Below are 16,408 nucleotides of genomic sequence, written 5' to 3'. Positions count from 1 at the left end.
AGGTCAGTCCTTTGGAAATATACTCACATTTAATAATAAAACACGCTCAATGAGTCGCACACAAATAAATCCCCAAAGATTTTCAGGACTAAAAAGGATCATAGTAATTGATATAAATGAAGGTATAATAACAGCTTCAGGGTACTCTGAAGTTCACCATCTTTATTTGAAGTCTTATATACTATTTTACTCCAATCATGACAATCACTGGTAAAACATAATTCATTTTGTAAGTGATAAAGGGGAAAATCCTAATGATTCATACAGGATGTTGCACTTGTAATTGAGTTTGGGGATGTATGCTCCTCACTACACAGAACTGCACCAGTCACTTACAAATGCAGTGTGTGTGAAGTAGTCATATAACAATAACTGTTTGCCAACTACCACTGACAAGGGTCCACAGTTGTTTCTTTCACTCTGTGACAGCTGTGTGATGCGGCCAACCTGAATTCTTCCTCAATGGAGTGAGTGGCTATATTTAGAGGGCCGTAGTTATATTGAAGGGTCAGACCTGGGGCTCTATACTGCTCAGTCCAGTCGGGACAGTGTGCCGAGAGCTGCATCCTCCACGTTCTTTGTCAAGTCACGTTTCTTTCAGCATGGATCCGAAAGCTGTAAGGGAAGATTTGCGCCTGTTTCAGAGCACCCTGCTCCAGGATGGCCTGAAAGAGCTACTGAACGAGAACAAGTTTATTGACTGCATTCTAAAAGTGGGAGACAGAAGCTTGCCCTGCCATAGACTTATTTTGGCAGCCTGTAGTCCTTATTTCCGAGAGCTTTACTTCTCAGGCGATGCTAAAGAAATGGATAAGGAGGTCGTTCTGGAGAATTTGGACCCCACAATCATGGAGATGATTGTGAATTACATGTATTCAGCAGAGATTGACATCACAGATGACAATGTGCAGGATATCTTTGCTGTGGCAAACCGTTTCCAGATCCCCTCAGTGTTCACAGTGTGTGCGAATTTCCTACAGAAGAAGCTGTCCCCGGGTAACTGTATGGCCATTTTCAGAATGGCACTGGTGCTCAACTGCCCCAGACTGGCATTGGCAAGTCGAGACTACATTGCAGATCGTTTTGAAACCCTGGCCAAGGAGGAAGACTTCTTAGAGCTTGCCTCTCATGAGGTTTTTGCCATCATAGGAGCGGACTCTCTCAATGTAGAAAAAGAGGAGGTGGTGTTTGAATCCCTGATGAAATGGATTCGAAAAGACAAGGAGAACCGTGTCAAGACTCTAGAAGAGGCCTTTGACTGCATCCGTTTCCGTTTACTCCCAGAGAAGTACTTCAATGAGAAAGTGGAAAAGGATGACATTGTCATGGCTGACCCTGAGCTCCTCAAAAAAACCAAAGTGATCAAAGATGCCTTTGCTGGGAAACTCCCTGAGAATAAGACAGGAGAGTCAGGGAAGGATGCAGTCAATAGTAAAGAAGGAGAGGATAACAGGTTGCCTGGTTACCTGAATGATATCAAGAGAATTGGTATGTATGCCAAAGATCTCGTGTTGATGATCAACGACACTGCTGCAGTGGCCTATGATGGCGTTGAGAATGAATGCTTCCTTGCTGCAATGACTGAGCAGATTCCACGCAACCATGTCAGCCTGACATCAAAGAAAAACGATCTCTTCATCCTGGGAGGCTTGTTTGTCGATGAAGAGGATAAAGACGCTCCATTACAATGCTACTTCTATCAGGTAATACGCTTTGCGTTTTCATTCGCCACAACTGATCGAACTTTAAATCAACACTATTTGTAACACCATGACTTAGCAAGGGGATGATCTTTCACCACCAAACTTTTCTGTCATCGGAAATAGCTTGATTAATGTAACCTTCTAATATCTGGGGATTTTTTTCAGCTGGACATCCTTGCTGCTGATTGGATAGCTCTGCCCCCTATGCCCTCTCCCAGATGTCTGTTCAGTATGGGAGAATTTGACAATCTCATCTTTGCTGTAGCTGGTAAAGATCTACAGTCCAACGAATCTCTTGACTCTGTAATGTGCTATGATGTTGAGTAAGTAGGATGGGTTCATATTCCTATGCTTATTTCCTGTCACTACATGACTAAGGAGCCTGAAACACATTTGATCCTTTCTATCTGTTCCCTAGGAAGCTGAAATGGGCTGAGACCAAAAAGCTACCTCTGAAAATCCATGGTCATAGTGTTGTTTCCCAGAATGGATTGGTGTACTGTATCGGAGGGAAGACGGATGACAAGTAAGCCTGCTCTTTATACAAAACACACCTTGTCATGTCTAATTGTTTGATACCTATACAGTAAAAGGCATGCAATAGTAGATGCATGATGTAAAATAAATTTGTGTCATTTTATAATCCTCATTGTGATGTTCCACCCTTGTTTTTATCAAAGCAAAGCCATCAATAAGATGTTTGCGTACAACCACAAGAAATCAGAGTGGAAGGAGGTGGCTGCAATGAAAATGGCAAGATCCATGTTTGGGGCAGTCGTTCACAATGGGAAGATTGTGGTGACTGGAGGGGTCAATGAAGAAGGTCTCACTTCTGCATCTGAAGCATATGACTTTGGAACCAACAAGTATGTGCCTTGACGTTGAAGTCTGTATGATTAGCAACAATGTAACAAAGCCATTCAATTAACAATGATCCCCATTCCAGGTGGGCGCCATTCACAGATTTCCCCCAGGAGAGGAGCTCAGTAAACCTAGTCAGTAGTGGAGGATTGCTGTATGCAGTTGGAGGCTTTACCATTGTGGCGACGGAGGACGACAAAGTTGCCCCAACGGAAATCATTGACATCTGGCAGTAAGTAAACTAGTACCCAAATTGAATCCGATCCCATGTACACTGCTGCCGTCTTTAGAGATTGGTCTATATTAAAAGCTCCTTGATAATGTCTAACGGTGAAATGGTGCCATTGCCACTATTGTTCTGTGCCAAAGGTATAACGTCAAACTTATTTTTTCTCCTGTGGCAGGTATGAAGAGGATAAGAAAGAGTGGACCGGGATGCTCAAAGCGATGCGTTATGCCGCAGGGGCCTCCTGTGTGTCTATGCGTCTCAATGCAGCCAAAATGCCCAAATTGTGAACAAGAACACAAGTACTGTACCATCTAAATGTAACATGGAGGACTGCAAAAACAATGTATTTAGATTGACTTTCATCCGGATCCTTCATGATTTGAACGCACCATAATATACTGAACAAAAATATAAAACACAACATGTAAAGTTTTGGTCCCATGTTTCATGAGCTGAAATAAAAGATCCCAGAAATGTTCCATACGCACAAAAAGCTGATTTCTCAAATGTTGTTGCCAAATTTGTTTACATCCCTATTAGTGACCATTTCTCCTTTGCAAATATAATCCATCCACCTGACAGGTGTGGCATAAAAAGCTGATTAAACAGCATGATCATTACACAGGTGCACTTTGTGCTGGGGACAATAAAAGGCCACAATATAATGTGCAGTTTTGTGTATTCCAAGTCATGTGAAAACCATAGATAAGGGCCTAATGAATTTATATGAACTAACTCAGTGAAATCTTTTAAACCTGCCTGTCTTTGTAAAGAAACCGTTTGCACCCTACAGATTTTTTGTATTTTATTTATGTGGGACAGATTATTTGGATGTATCAAAACCCCAAAAACAACGCTATTTCTTATTACAAACATTCACTATTGTTTGACAAACGCTACACTTCATATGATACAATCTCTTGGCAGGAGGTGAGATAACTGCGTGTCCACTCTAGGATTCGGAGTAGGCAATAAGGAGCACTTGATAAACATCTGATGCTTAACATCAATTGTCAATGATCTGCCTGCAAATAAACATTTCCAAAGGCAGACTTTGTCTCTCACATCAGTAGCAAAAGCAATATAACACGTGTCATTGATTCAATATCTAGGTGCTTCAGGAAAGCTCAGTAACTATCTTCTTCCTAAGGTATTCCTTCCATGCATCCTGTGTGGAGCGCTCCATAGAGTTCCATTCAAAATGAGGGATCTGTTAAAATGACATTACCATTAATCAGTGATGTAGAATATTATATACATTAATTCCACTTTTGAGGACAGACATTTCACACACATACCTGGACAACTTGGTATCCCAGAATCTCCAGATGTCTTTTTCATCATGGTTTCCCCTTTCATGTGGCGAGACGGTTTGTAGAATGATTTGGAATCCAAGAAGTCCACAGCAACACTGAGTAAGTGAAAAAGGAAAAAAGTCCTTGTTCAGCACCTATGAAATCCCGTTCAATGTGTTTACCCATGATAACATACATCAGCAACACTTTTTCAACCAAAAGTTCTGAAATCAACCAATCAAGTTTCCTACTGTTGTGCCCCTGGAGGGACCTCACTACTCTCCTTCCCTACAGAGTCAGAACCCCAGCGGACCTTCACATTGTCAGATATCTGCAGCTGGCTTTGCTCACTGTAGGTCACTGCCTGGTGGTGTCTGTCCAGAACACATTCAAAGTCTAGGGAGATCACAAGAAATACAGCTCACAACTAGAACAGGTGACACATTTGATTACCTTTTGAGTTTAACACCAATCCGCTCTGGACACCAGCCACACAGCCCGATCCAGCTCCGTGAAGGCGGATCCGCATGTTTTGGGCGTCAGGCAGGGCTACCACCTAACAGAGAGGTTCTCTTATCCCATTAGCTTTATCTGAAAGTGCCGTTTTCAGATAGTAGGGGATACAGGATGCTTGCTTTGTCTTCATTTGGATATTTATAATATAATTATATAACAAACTTTCTAACTGGAAATCCAGCTTGGCAAGGAAATCCACGTTGACGATTTCTCGAATCAGGTCCTCCGGGAAGAAATCACCCACAGGCAGCAGATGGGCTCAAGTACCAGCAGATTGGGGTCAAAGAGACCTGGAGGAAGAAGATCAATTAATTTGTCTGGTCCTTTTGATGAGTTCCAAATACAAAAATTTAACATAAACCACAATCACTTACTGATGAGGTATGAAGTGCTGAATGCAGATGTCAAACAGCTCATCCACCCTTGCTGGATCATAATTCAGTACAGCAAAGTGCAGCAAGGTGGCATAAAGTTGCTGAGTAGTGAATAGAAAAAAATTGTTCTGGTATGGACTCACATTCTATCCGTCTCTACATACATACAGGCAAAAGAACAGTATTCCCTGATGTGAAATAAAATGTAATGTCTCAAAGTACCTTGTTGATGTGCTCCATGGTCACGCTAGCTATGCGGCCCATTAATGGCATACAGAGGTGACTAGTCATGGTCAGAAAAAGGGCCATCTCGGGCACATTGGCCCAGATATCTGGTTCTCCAGCCTCCGGAGCGTAACCATGGTCTCCTCCAGCAGAATCTCCTCAAACCATTCCCCTGACATGTACTTGAGCTCTTCCAACACCAGGTCCAGGCGCTCATTCACGCAGCGGTTCAGTGTCTGCAGCAGACACACATACTTGCTGGGCGTGTTGTGTTGGTAGGACGGGTCATTGCGCACCCACTTAGCGACGGCCATTGCAAAGGTTCATTCAGATTACACTGGAGCAGCACTGCCTCCACCCATGAAATTACGCCTTCGTCGAGTTCAGGTGAAGGTAGCATGGTCACTTCAATCCTGGAGAATGATTACTTGCTTTAGTTGTATTGTCTAAATACAACTTTCAGACAAGGCTGTAACAGAGAATTAACTTACTTTGGAGAAGATGCAGGTTTCTACACTGAATCTCCCCCAGTGTCTCTGCCACAGCCAGGGCCTGCTGGCATTAAACTCCTCTGCCTAAAGCAGTGTTGTACTCTCCAGCCTGAAAGAGAAGTACTTATCAATGAGTTAGTGTTCTGCCCTGCCATAGGGCCAAGAGAAACAAACAGCTTGGTGAAGGAGAAAGGGTCTGCGCTTGAGTTCACTAGTTCCATTAGCCTCTGTTTTGCAGCCAGGCTAAGTCACAGTTATTGAAATGGATTGACTGGTAGAGGATCCTGCAGAGACATGTCCAGAATTATTTTTATGGAATATCAAGGACTTATAGATTACTGAAAGTGATTTTTTTTGTGTACCTCGCATCATCAATTGTGGAGAGTTTTTGATTCAAAATGTCAGTGAGCTGACCCATCAGAGGACTGTTCTGCAGATGTTGAGCACTTAGGCAGACAGCAAACTTGGACAGTGATGGCATCAAAAATCTGCAAAACAGTGCATTTACATCTGTACACCAGCTCACACCCCCATGTTAACAGATAATGCTTCTGCTGTATTTAATGGAAAAATATATTTTTTTAATGATTTACCTGTATAATCTAAGCCAAGCCTCTGAGACCAAATGATGAACAAGACAATCATATGGTTCCACATTGAGCCTTCAAAAGGTACAAGGTTGATGTGAAAACGTTTTTTAAAAACATTTCAGGACTGAGATATAAACTTACCCACCTAGCCAACATCTGTACCTGAGAACATTGTAGAGCATGTCCACCAACGTGAAATCATCCATGAGCTCAATTTTGTTCTCAGCCAGCAACCGGAGAGTCATGAACTCAGGGTGGCTTTTAAAGAACTCACCCGTTCTCAGCATCTGTGGCTTCTCTCTCTGGAACTGCCAGAGCATGCCCATAGCACAGCCAACATGGTTCACAGTCAGCTTGGCCTTGTTCTTGCCCACCACCTCTTGGTCTTCACCTTAGCAGATGCAAAGCTGCTCTACAACCTGGTCCCGGTTCACTGCACCCCCCATGCAGAAACCTGAAAAGTAGAAGCTCCCAGTCACAGCTTGGAGCCGAAACAAGGCCATGGAAGCCTAGTTCAAGTGAGAATGGAATGGAATGCCACATCTTCAGAAAGTAACTCCTGTCAAGATCATGCCCACATAACTTAGAATCCACAGGGAAGGAGAGATGCCTGCATATTCCTTATGTTCCTTTGGTGAAACATCTGTAGAATGAGAGCATCATGCAAAATATAGCAAAGATAAATACATATCTCCATAAAAAACAAATCATGTGAAATGAAGTACATGCCTAAACCATTCATTCATGCATCCAGCAACAATGTCACAAACACAGCTGACTGACAGTGATGGTGTCCTTATTTATATCTAACCAGCATGCCTATACAGTATAATTATAATATTACAAAATAATATTCTTGGCAAATTCTTATCCCTCATCATTGGAAAATCATGGTTTTGATTTATAGCCGATTAAACGCAACGACACGATTTGCGAGAGTTGAGAAGCCATTCGTGTGGGCGAACTAGAGCTCCGACGTCACCTCAAATTACGTTATCAAAACGTACTGATTTCAGCACCCAAAGAATAGCCCGAAATTACACACGACATTGTTCTATCTACTTGCGGGCTATTCTTTCGCTGCTGAAAACATCCGTTTTTTTAATTTTTATATAAACACGTAATTTAATATGACTTTGGAGCTTGTAAGAAATTGAAATAGAGACTGGAAACTAGCAATAACTACACTTCAACATAAGCCATATATTATACAAAAACACACATACTCCTCATTTCTCTTGGATATATGCTGGACTTAAGACACCAACTATAGACACACATAATTCCCCTCCCCCATAATAACCACAGACACACCCAACCCATGGTTGGACCTCAGGACAAAGAACTCTCAGGAACCAATGGAACGTGGACACCAGGCCTGATCAGGACTACCCAAGACCCAGATCGACCAACCGGAAGGCCGGACTCGCAGATCTACCTACTTTGCTTGTTGTCTATATAGTACTGAACATTTCTGGAAACTGCCTCTTTCCCGGACGATTCACTAGGAGTCAGACTGGAAGAGCCTTGCTGCAAGATTTTACTAAGATATCTTTACATGTAATTAAACGGCCTTATTATAAAATTATCCACCTCGTCCTATTGTCTCCTCTTGTTCTCCTGTCAACAGTAAACGTTTTATTAACAGACTTGGTAGCAGAGGATGGTTAAAACATATTTTAATTCGGCCCAATAGAAAATTCATAGGACAGGAGACGAGAGGGAGAAAGATTCCAGAGGAGAGGTGACCTTTGAGGGAGAATCGCGATTCAACCCACACAGGAAACTGATCAGAGAGCTCGAAACTAAAGAGGTGAGCAGAGACCCGTTTAACCGAAATCTGTATATTGTATTATAGCCAATATCTAAATTTAATGATCAGGAGTACTGTGGTGAGTGTGAATTGTTGCTAAATTTATGTGGAATTGTTTAGAATCTAAGGCATAGTGTAAGGATATCTGCGTTAAAAATGTATTCCAAGTAGTCTGATAACAGTGAGGAATTAAATGAATTTTGTCTGAAATGTATTCCAAGTAGTCTGATATACCAGTGAGGAATTGAATAGCGAACCTGAGTCTACTGGAGTTGGCATTCCAGTAGACAGAAGGCTATGCTGTATGTATTCCAAGTAGTCTGATAACAGTGAGGAATTAAATGAATTTTGTCTGAAATGTATTCCAAGTAGTCTGATATACCAGTGAGGAATTGAATAGCGAACCTGAGTCTACTGGAGTTGGCATTCCAGTAGACAGAAGGCTATGCGTGTTATTCTGAATGTATTCCAAGTAGTCTGATAACAGTGAGGAATTAAATGAATTTTGTCTAAAATGTATTCCAAGTAGTCTGATATACCAGTGAGGAATTGATGAAATTAAATGATGAAATATGAAATAAGTTGCATGAGCAGAACCGAGACTAGTCGATAACGCCAAATCAATCTGGGTGATTGAACGTTCCACGAGACTGAATGCTACTAATTAGCTATATGCTAAGTTCAGGCTGCAGTTCATAGTGACCGCCGAGTCAGAATCTGTGGGCCGCGTTGAAGCAGCCATTTGCGGCTGATGAGTTGACCTGCTTTTCCCCTCTTGTGCTGTTGGCAAATCCTTAAGGGTTAGAATTCATTTGAAAATTATTATAGAAGCGCGTGAATTACTAGTATATTGTCCCAAAAGGAAATTTCCGAAATGTTTTGGCAAAGTATTTAATTAATCGAAAAAGTTCAAATTAATCAGAAAAGTTAAAAGAAATAATATCTTTCGAATTAAAGACCTTATAGTTGCCATTCCAATTATATCAGGAGCGCCTGAATTCGTTAGTATATTGTCCCCAAAGGAAACTTCTGAAATATTTTGCCAAAGTATTTAATTAATTAAATTAGCGAAAAGCAATAATATTTTTTATTATAAGTACCTAAAAAACTGTCATTCCAATTATAACAGGAGCGCGTGAATATATTCGTATATTGTTTCAAAGAGATATAGCTGAAATATTGTTGGAAAACGAAAATAATTCATCGAATACACGGCAATAAAATCCTTTGTCCACGCGAGTCGGACACGAGACTGGGGGAGCTAGGGGAAGAAAAATACATCGCTGGTTTCGATCAGTGACGGGCTAAAGTATACAAAGATAATAATAGACCCAGACATAGCTTAACGACAAAATGACCACGACTATCGTCCCCAAACACAAATTCAACGAATATTTAGATCAGAGAATGAAAGACAGAGCAGGCGGGAAATTACACTACAAACCCGTTAAAAGAATTTGGGAGGAAGTCAGGCTAAGATGGACTCAAACAGGTTTCCTTAGTGGAGTCGCCCCATCAAAAGGGCAACTCCTCATTATGGAGAAAGAATTGGAGGAAGCAGTGAAGCAAGGGATAGAATGTGAAGTTGAGAAGAATAAGAGTCACTTATTTAAAAAAGAAGGGACAAAGCAAAGGGAAAAGGCACAGGATGAGATGAGAATAGGTTTATGGGCAATTGAGGAAATTAGGAAAGCTCTCCCTTACCGGAAACCTGATACGATGGGAGTGGTCACTGGAGCACCAACTGACACCAAAGAGGGCAGGCCCAATAATAATGATGGCCCACCTACCACCACAGCAACCCCATCGGCCCCCACCCATCTATACCCAGAACTGCCACAGGGAGAGAAAAAAGCACCACCTCCCTATTTTCAAAATCCATTCACTCAGCAATCACCTCCCCCCTTCCAGGGCATGTCTGACGAATATGCTCCATGGCCCTGAAGCTGCTCACCACTAACCTACACTCATCATTCACCTGGACTACTGAAGCATCAAAGGCTTTTGCACTCTTGAAAACAGATCTCTAAGTGGCAGTAGCCTTAACAGCACCTGACTAAAAAAAAAACAAGTTCCATCTGGATGTTTCTGAAAAGGAAGGATTTACATCATCCATCCTTTTCCAGAACCTAGAGGGGGAGAGAAGAGTGTTGAGGTATCACTCCTCCAAACTGGACTACATTGAAGAAGGACAAACCACATGCTCCAGGTATGTGGCTGCAGTGGCAAAAGCTATTGGAAAAACAGCCCACATGATAATGTGCCATCCATTGGAAATCCACACCCACCATGGGGTTGCAGAATATCTGATGAGCAAAGAATTCACGTTCAGCGCTGAAAGGAAAACGAAAATCCAGAATAAATGCACACAATCACACATCACATTTGTCAACACTGACAAAAACATGGCAGACGCACTCAATGCTGAAGGTCTACCCCACTCCTGTGCAGAAAGAGCTGCACAGGAACTGAAACGGAGACCTGACCTGGGGAATGAACCACTCACCAACACACACAGATATGGGGAAAGACAATGTGACTAATGGAAAAAGGTACCTGTTAGTTATGGTAGACAGGTTCTCTAAATGGGTTGAGGCAATACCAACAGCAGGGGAGGATGCAAAATAGGTCATTAAGTGGCTGCAAACCGAACTCATGTGTGTTGTTTAATGACAAACGCTCCATGTACCAATAGGGTCGGATGTGTAAATGTCAACTGATTAATGTGTATTGTGTAATGACAAACGCTCCATGTACCAATAGGGTCGGATGTGTAAATGTCAACTGATTAATGGATGTTGTTTAATGATGGGGTTAGTGTACAGGCCACAATCTCATAAGTCTCGTGGAACGCGCCAATCAAATGTATGTGCAGGTTTGAAGTTGATTTGGGTTGAAGTCCTGCCCCTGGCGTTGCTGGCCATGATAGCCTCTCCAGGTGCAGGCACCCATCTCTCTCCTCATGAGACAATGGCTGGAGGAGTCATGCTGGGTTCACCAAGGAAGGGAGGTCATATGCCCGCCCTTGATGTACAACAAATTGTAATGTTTGATAATTGACGGAACTTTCTGCAGCTCTCTCCACACAGATTCACAAGGTCCAACGGGGAAGCAGAAGGGAGATCTGGCACACGGAAGGTAAAAATTGGTGACTGGGTGGGGTTAATGTCCACAAGAGAAAGTGGCTAGAACCCAGGTGGACTGGACAGTACGAAGTGAGGGAGGTTACTTCACACTCAGTCCAGGTCAAAGGTAAATCAGGCGCACCTTGGCACCACCTCACACATTGCACTCCAGCCCCAATCCCTTCTAGAACACTGACAGAAGTCAGAGCTGACTTAAACAGCTTAAATTCGATTCCAAATGAAGACATTTCTGACTCGGGTGATGCGGAATCAAACTCCGCCTCCCCTGATAAAGGAACCTCGCCCAGTTAGAGGGATATTTCTCCCTCCCTGGGCAAGGCTAGGGATATCTGGCCCCTTATTTGTGATATTCCTACTGACATTTGGGGTGTCCCTGGGCACTTTCACAGGGTTAATAGAATAACTATAACCGGATCCCCATGGATGTATGTCACGGAGACTCTAGTCTAACTAGGTAATAATAGATTAAAAAATTAAAAAAAATTAAAAATTTAGAAAACAATAGTTAAAATAAGAAACTAATATGGCTCAAATTGAGAAGGTTGAATAAGAGTGGGTGGAGAGCTATGCAGAGAATGGACAGAAGATGGCAGTATTGCAGCACCCAATGGTCTCCCAGCCGACTGGTTGAATGCTGGTGACATAATTTTGTTTTTTGGAGTAAACATTAAGGTTAAGGGTTTCCGTGTACCCAGAGATAAGATATCTTAAAAGAATACAATCATATGGGAATAGGAGTTTTACTTTCTGAGTTTTATTTAGGCAAGGGACTTTGAGAAGATAAAGGGTTCTTTTGGTATGTCTAGATATGGAACACGAATGTAGGTGTAACATTTTGACCTGTTTTCTGTTTCCATTGCATTTTCCGGCGACTTGATCACTCGCGGGGAAATGTAGTGAGAATAATGAGATTGTGTCATTTGGGATACTAGTTTTGAGGTAAATTGATTATAATAGAGTTTATAACTCTTGACCATAAGGTAAGCATTTGTTTTGGCCATTAGAAGATAGAGATAGGTTAATTAAGGTTATGTTAGGACTTTAAAGATTGACACTATAAGACCTGTTGTTATTTTTAAATCCATGCAGATAAAGTCAAAACAGTGAGACACTTAGTTAATATTGTAAAGGAACACATAGAAAAAGGCAGACAGATGGGTCTACCCCGCACTGTTGAGACCTTGAAGGTTTGAGAGCAGAGTGGGGAGGGTGGACCAGGAAATGAGCAAGGTAGGCTGTGAAATAAGATAGGAGAGAAAGGGGTTAACATATATAAGCAGCACAGATACATTTCAAAGTAGATAAGTCACTTGACAGAGAATTGGAAAAGAATAGATATGAATGTACGCCCAAGGGAGAATTGGAAATGCGGGGAATAAAAGGGACGTTCCTAGAATATGATGTACTAAGTTATTATTTAGAGTAGGTAAGGTTGATACCTGGCCAGAGCCAGGTATCAAACGAAGGAGGGTACATTGTGGACTAGGAAAGGATGGGGCCTATTGGATAATAAACTTATTTAAAATTAAACATTTATAGCTAAAAAAAAAAAAAAATAATTAGGCATAGAAGTTAAATATATAATCAGAAAGAACAAATGAGGAACTGTTTGCTAACCAAACCTGTATGTCCAAGAGTTTATACATTGCAGGTGAATTAAGGGAGAAGGTGAATCACTCGACCTGGGGGCATATCGCACTTGGAGGGTGAGACACACTGACACTGCCGAATGATCACAGAGTTAAGGAGAAGAACTGTTGCTAATAAAGCTCAGGGGTCAACTCCTTAATGAAGAATTCCCTGACCCCGACCTTTCCTCACTGTGTACGTTCATAGAAGTGAAAGTGTTGCTTGATCTCTGGCTGATGATGTGTTCTCTGAGAGAGGGTGGGGTTTTACAGGACTGCTTGTAGTCCTGAGCTGTCTGATAAGGATATGATGGGGAGGTTACCATCGCAGTGCTGCCGGAACCACCACCAGTTCCAACGGACCAGGGTTCAGCCGGCCTCCTCCACCACTTCAAGACCAAGTCCCACGCCATCACCTAAGCTCTCCAATCTGGTACAGATAATAAATATAAAAGACATCTCAGATAGTGAACATTTGGGGACTGAAACTGTTTGAGGAAAGGGAGAATATGTGTTTGGCCTACAAAACACTTAATAGAAAGGACTGTGTCGTATGTGGACATGCCAGACCTATTCTGGCTGCTCACCCATTTGTCCTAAGTAATGGGGAAGGTTGGATGTGCATATTGGAAAAGTTCGAGCCAAATTCAACCCTGTGTAAAACTCTGAGTCTTGTGTTCCCAGTGGTCCCTCCCCAGAAGGTACCGTGGGGAGTTAAGGCATATGGGGGATGTAACAGCTGTATCCCTGGCACAGGTAGCGGTATGGACTATGGAAGGCTCCCTGCTACTACCTGCATCACTAATACCACTAGGAACTAGAGGTGTTGCTGATGTATGGTGGATGTGTGGACCTGCCAGGCGGTTGACCCCATTTTTTGAAAGGAAATTGTCGTTGCTCATGTGTTTTGGCCAGTCTGATACCACCGTTGCCTATTATTATAGCTAATCAACTTCTGGGAGCTACACAGGACACAGAGGCTTGGGACCAACCCAGGAGACGGCAGAAACGTGACGCTCCTTGGTCCGAGGGTACAGATAACATGCACACCAACCTGTTGGGGGTCCCAATAGGGGTCCCCCACGAATTCCAGACATTAACCAGGAATGATGGCCTGTGGCATCTGATGCCCATCATTGGCCCAGCTATTGTTGATGTTAAAACAAAAGGTCTGGATCAATTATAAACACACCCACACAGGACTTACAGGGATGGCTGAACAATTGGATGCTGCCTCACAAACCAGTAGACACAATAGACTAACACTGGACATAAGTCTGGCCAACAAGGGAGGTGTAACAGTGTTGCACGTTTGTTCCTAACAATACTAGTCCGGATGGGAGCATTTCAAAAGCTCTGAGTGGGTTGGCAAGGTTATCAGTGGAGATGAAGGGTCTTGCAGGTGTGGAGGAGAGTGGACTGTTCCCCTGGCTGGGTGGTTGTTTTGGTAAGTACACTGCAATGATGATTACTGGATTTCTGACACTAGTTGTGGTTTTTCATTTCTGTGTTGCCTGTATCATACCTTGTTTGAAGAAGTTTGTTACAGATGTGTAAGGAGCCTCTAGTATGATGCCGTTGCTTGATGCTCCAGTTGGAGAGGCTGATACGAAAACGAGCTTCCGCAGGAGAGTGGGCTGACAGAGGAGGACCCTTGGTTTGGTGTAGTTGATGTTGAATGAATAAAAAGTGATGTTTGTCCTCCCTGTTGTGAAGGTTTGAAGTTCCCGGGTGGCGACGAGCCCACCTGGTACAGGTTGCATAGAGGGATGGACCTGAGGGTTTAACATATTCTCGTTTTTTGGTTTACTAATGTGTGGTTGGCCACTCCAGGGGTAGTTATTGGAGTGGTCTCCTTTTTGGTCCTTGCTCATTTACGACTCAACTTACATTGATGCTATTGGTGTCCCTAGGGGGTGCCAGATGAATATAAACTGGCGGACCAAGTGACAGCTGGGTTTGAATCATCATTTGGTTGGTGGTGTACAGTTAATAAAAAATGTGGACAGAATTAACTACATTCATTTTAATGTCCAGAAACTGGGCAATTGGACTCAACAAGGCTTCGAGGCGGTCCATGGACAATTGGCAGCTACGTCCCTGATGGCATTTCAAAATAGAATCGCGGTTGATATGATATTGGCTGAACGGGGGGGGGGGGTCTGTGCAATGTTTGGTGCACAGTGTTGTACCTTCATTCCCAATAACACAGCTACGGATAGGAGTCTGACTGTAGCATTGGAGGGACTTCGTACCCTTAATGGTAAGATGAAACAGCATTCTGGAGTGGACACTACTATGTGGGACTCATGGATGGATGCCTTTGGTAAATATAAGACGCTGGTTTCCTCTATCCTAGTATCAATTTCTGTTTTTGCGGCCATTCTTGTAATAACTGCAGCCATAGACCCTAATCAGGAAAGGGCCCAAATGTTCCCATTGCTTGAGGATGGGGAAGCTGGACCTGTCTATCTATTTGAGGACTAAGATACTTCTATGTCACGTCTCTTGTGAGACGTGAAGAGAGGGAATTAAAAATTTGTCTTCTGACAAATTTTATCCCTTAGCTTTGTCTTTTTATACTTTTATGTCACGTCTCTTGTGAGACGTGAAGAGAGGGAATCAAAAATTTGTCTTCTGACAAATTTTATCCCTTAGCTTTGTCTTTCCATACTTTTATGTCACGTCTCTTGTGAGACGTGAAGAGAGGGAATCAAAAATTTGTCTTCTGACAAATTTTATCCCTTAGCTTTGTCTTTTTATACTTTTATGTCACGTCTCTTGTGAGACGTGAAGAGAGGGATTTGTAAGAAATTGAAATAGAGACTGGAAACTAGCAATAACTACACTTCAACATAAGCCATATTATACAAAAACACACATACTCCTCATTTCTCTTGGATATATGCTGGACTTAAGACACCAACTATAGACACACATAATTCCCCTCCCCCATAATAACCACAGACACACCCAACCCATGGTTGGACCTCAGGACAAAGAACTCTCAGGAACCAATGGAACGTGGACACCAGGCCTGATCAGGACTACCCAAGACCCAGATCGACCAACCGGAAGGCCGGACTCGCAGATCTACCTACTTTGCTTGTCTATATAGTACTGAACATTTCTGGAAACTGCCTCTTTCCCGGACGATTCACTAGGAGTCAGACTGGAAGAGCCTTGCTGCAAGATTTTACTAAAGATATCTTTACATGTAATTAAACGGCCTTATTATAAAATTATCCACCTCGTCCTATTGTCTCCTCTTGTTCTCCTGTCAACAGTAAACGTTTTATTAACAAGCTCCAATTCGCCCACACTATTCGCTCCCAACTTCATCGTAAATCATAGAGTTGAGTTTAGTCGGCTAGCCTTAGCAGTGACAATTATAAAAGCGTGTCATGCTATTCACGTAAGGACAGGACAATGTCAACGTCCGTCCTGTTACGAAAACATCTAGCTGTTTAAGCGTTAAGCTTCGACCACACCGACTGTGCATTTTGCGCAAAATAGTATGCAGCATCATCTGGAAAT

The 16,408-nt window shown here is 42.5% G+C and overlaps 1 protein-coding gene and 1 pseudogene across 1 annotated transcript; one reads left to right on the top strand and one right to left on the bottom strand.

Annotated features, from left to right (window-relative positions):
- Positions 1-513: 513 nt before the first annotated feature.
- Positions 514-3,583, top strand: LOC129821291 (kelch-like protein 41a). The gene is made up of 6 exons (XM_055878787.1): positions 514-1,703; positions 1,869-2,026; positions 2,122-2,229; positions 2,384-2,569; positions 2,650-2,796; positions 2,969-3,583. Exons 1-6 carry the CDS (start codon positions 603-605, stop codon positions 3,078-3,080), a joined length of 1,812 nt encoding a protein of 603 aa, XP_055734762.1. The 5' UTR covers positions 514-602; the 3' UTR covers positions 3,081-3,583.
- On the bottom strand, positions 3,584-7,334 carry LOC129821490 (FAST kinase domain-containing protein 1, mitochondrial-like; annotated as a pseudogene).
- Positions 7,335-16,408: the final 9,074 nt, after the last annotated feature.

Source organism: Salvelinus fontinalis, chromosome 23 (genome assembly GCF_029448725.1).
Source record: "Salvelinus fontinalis isolate EN_2023a chromosome 23, ASM2944872v1, whole genome shotgun sequence".
Classification (NCBI taxonomy): Eukaryota; Metazoa; Chordata; class Actinopteri; order Salmoniformes; family Salmonidae; genus Salvelinus; species Salvelinus fontinalis.
The sequence above is the reverse complement of the archived record's forward strand: the minus strand, read 5'-3'. Positions and strand labels throughout refer to the sequence as shown.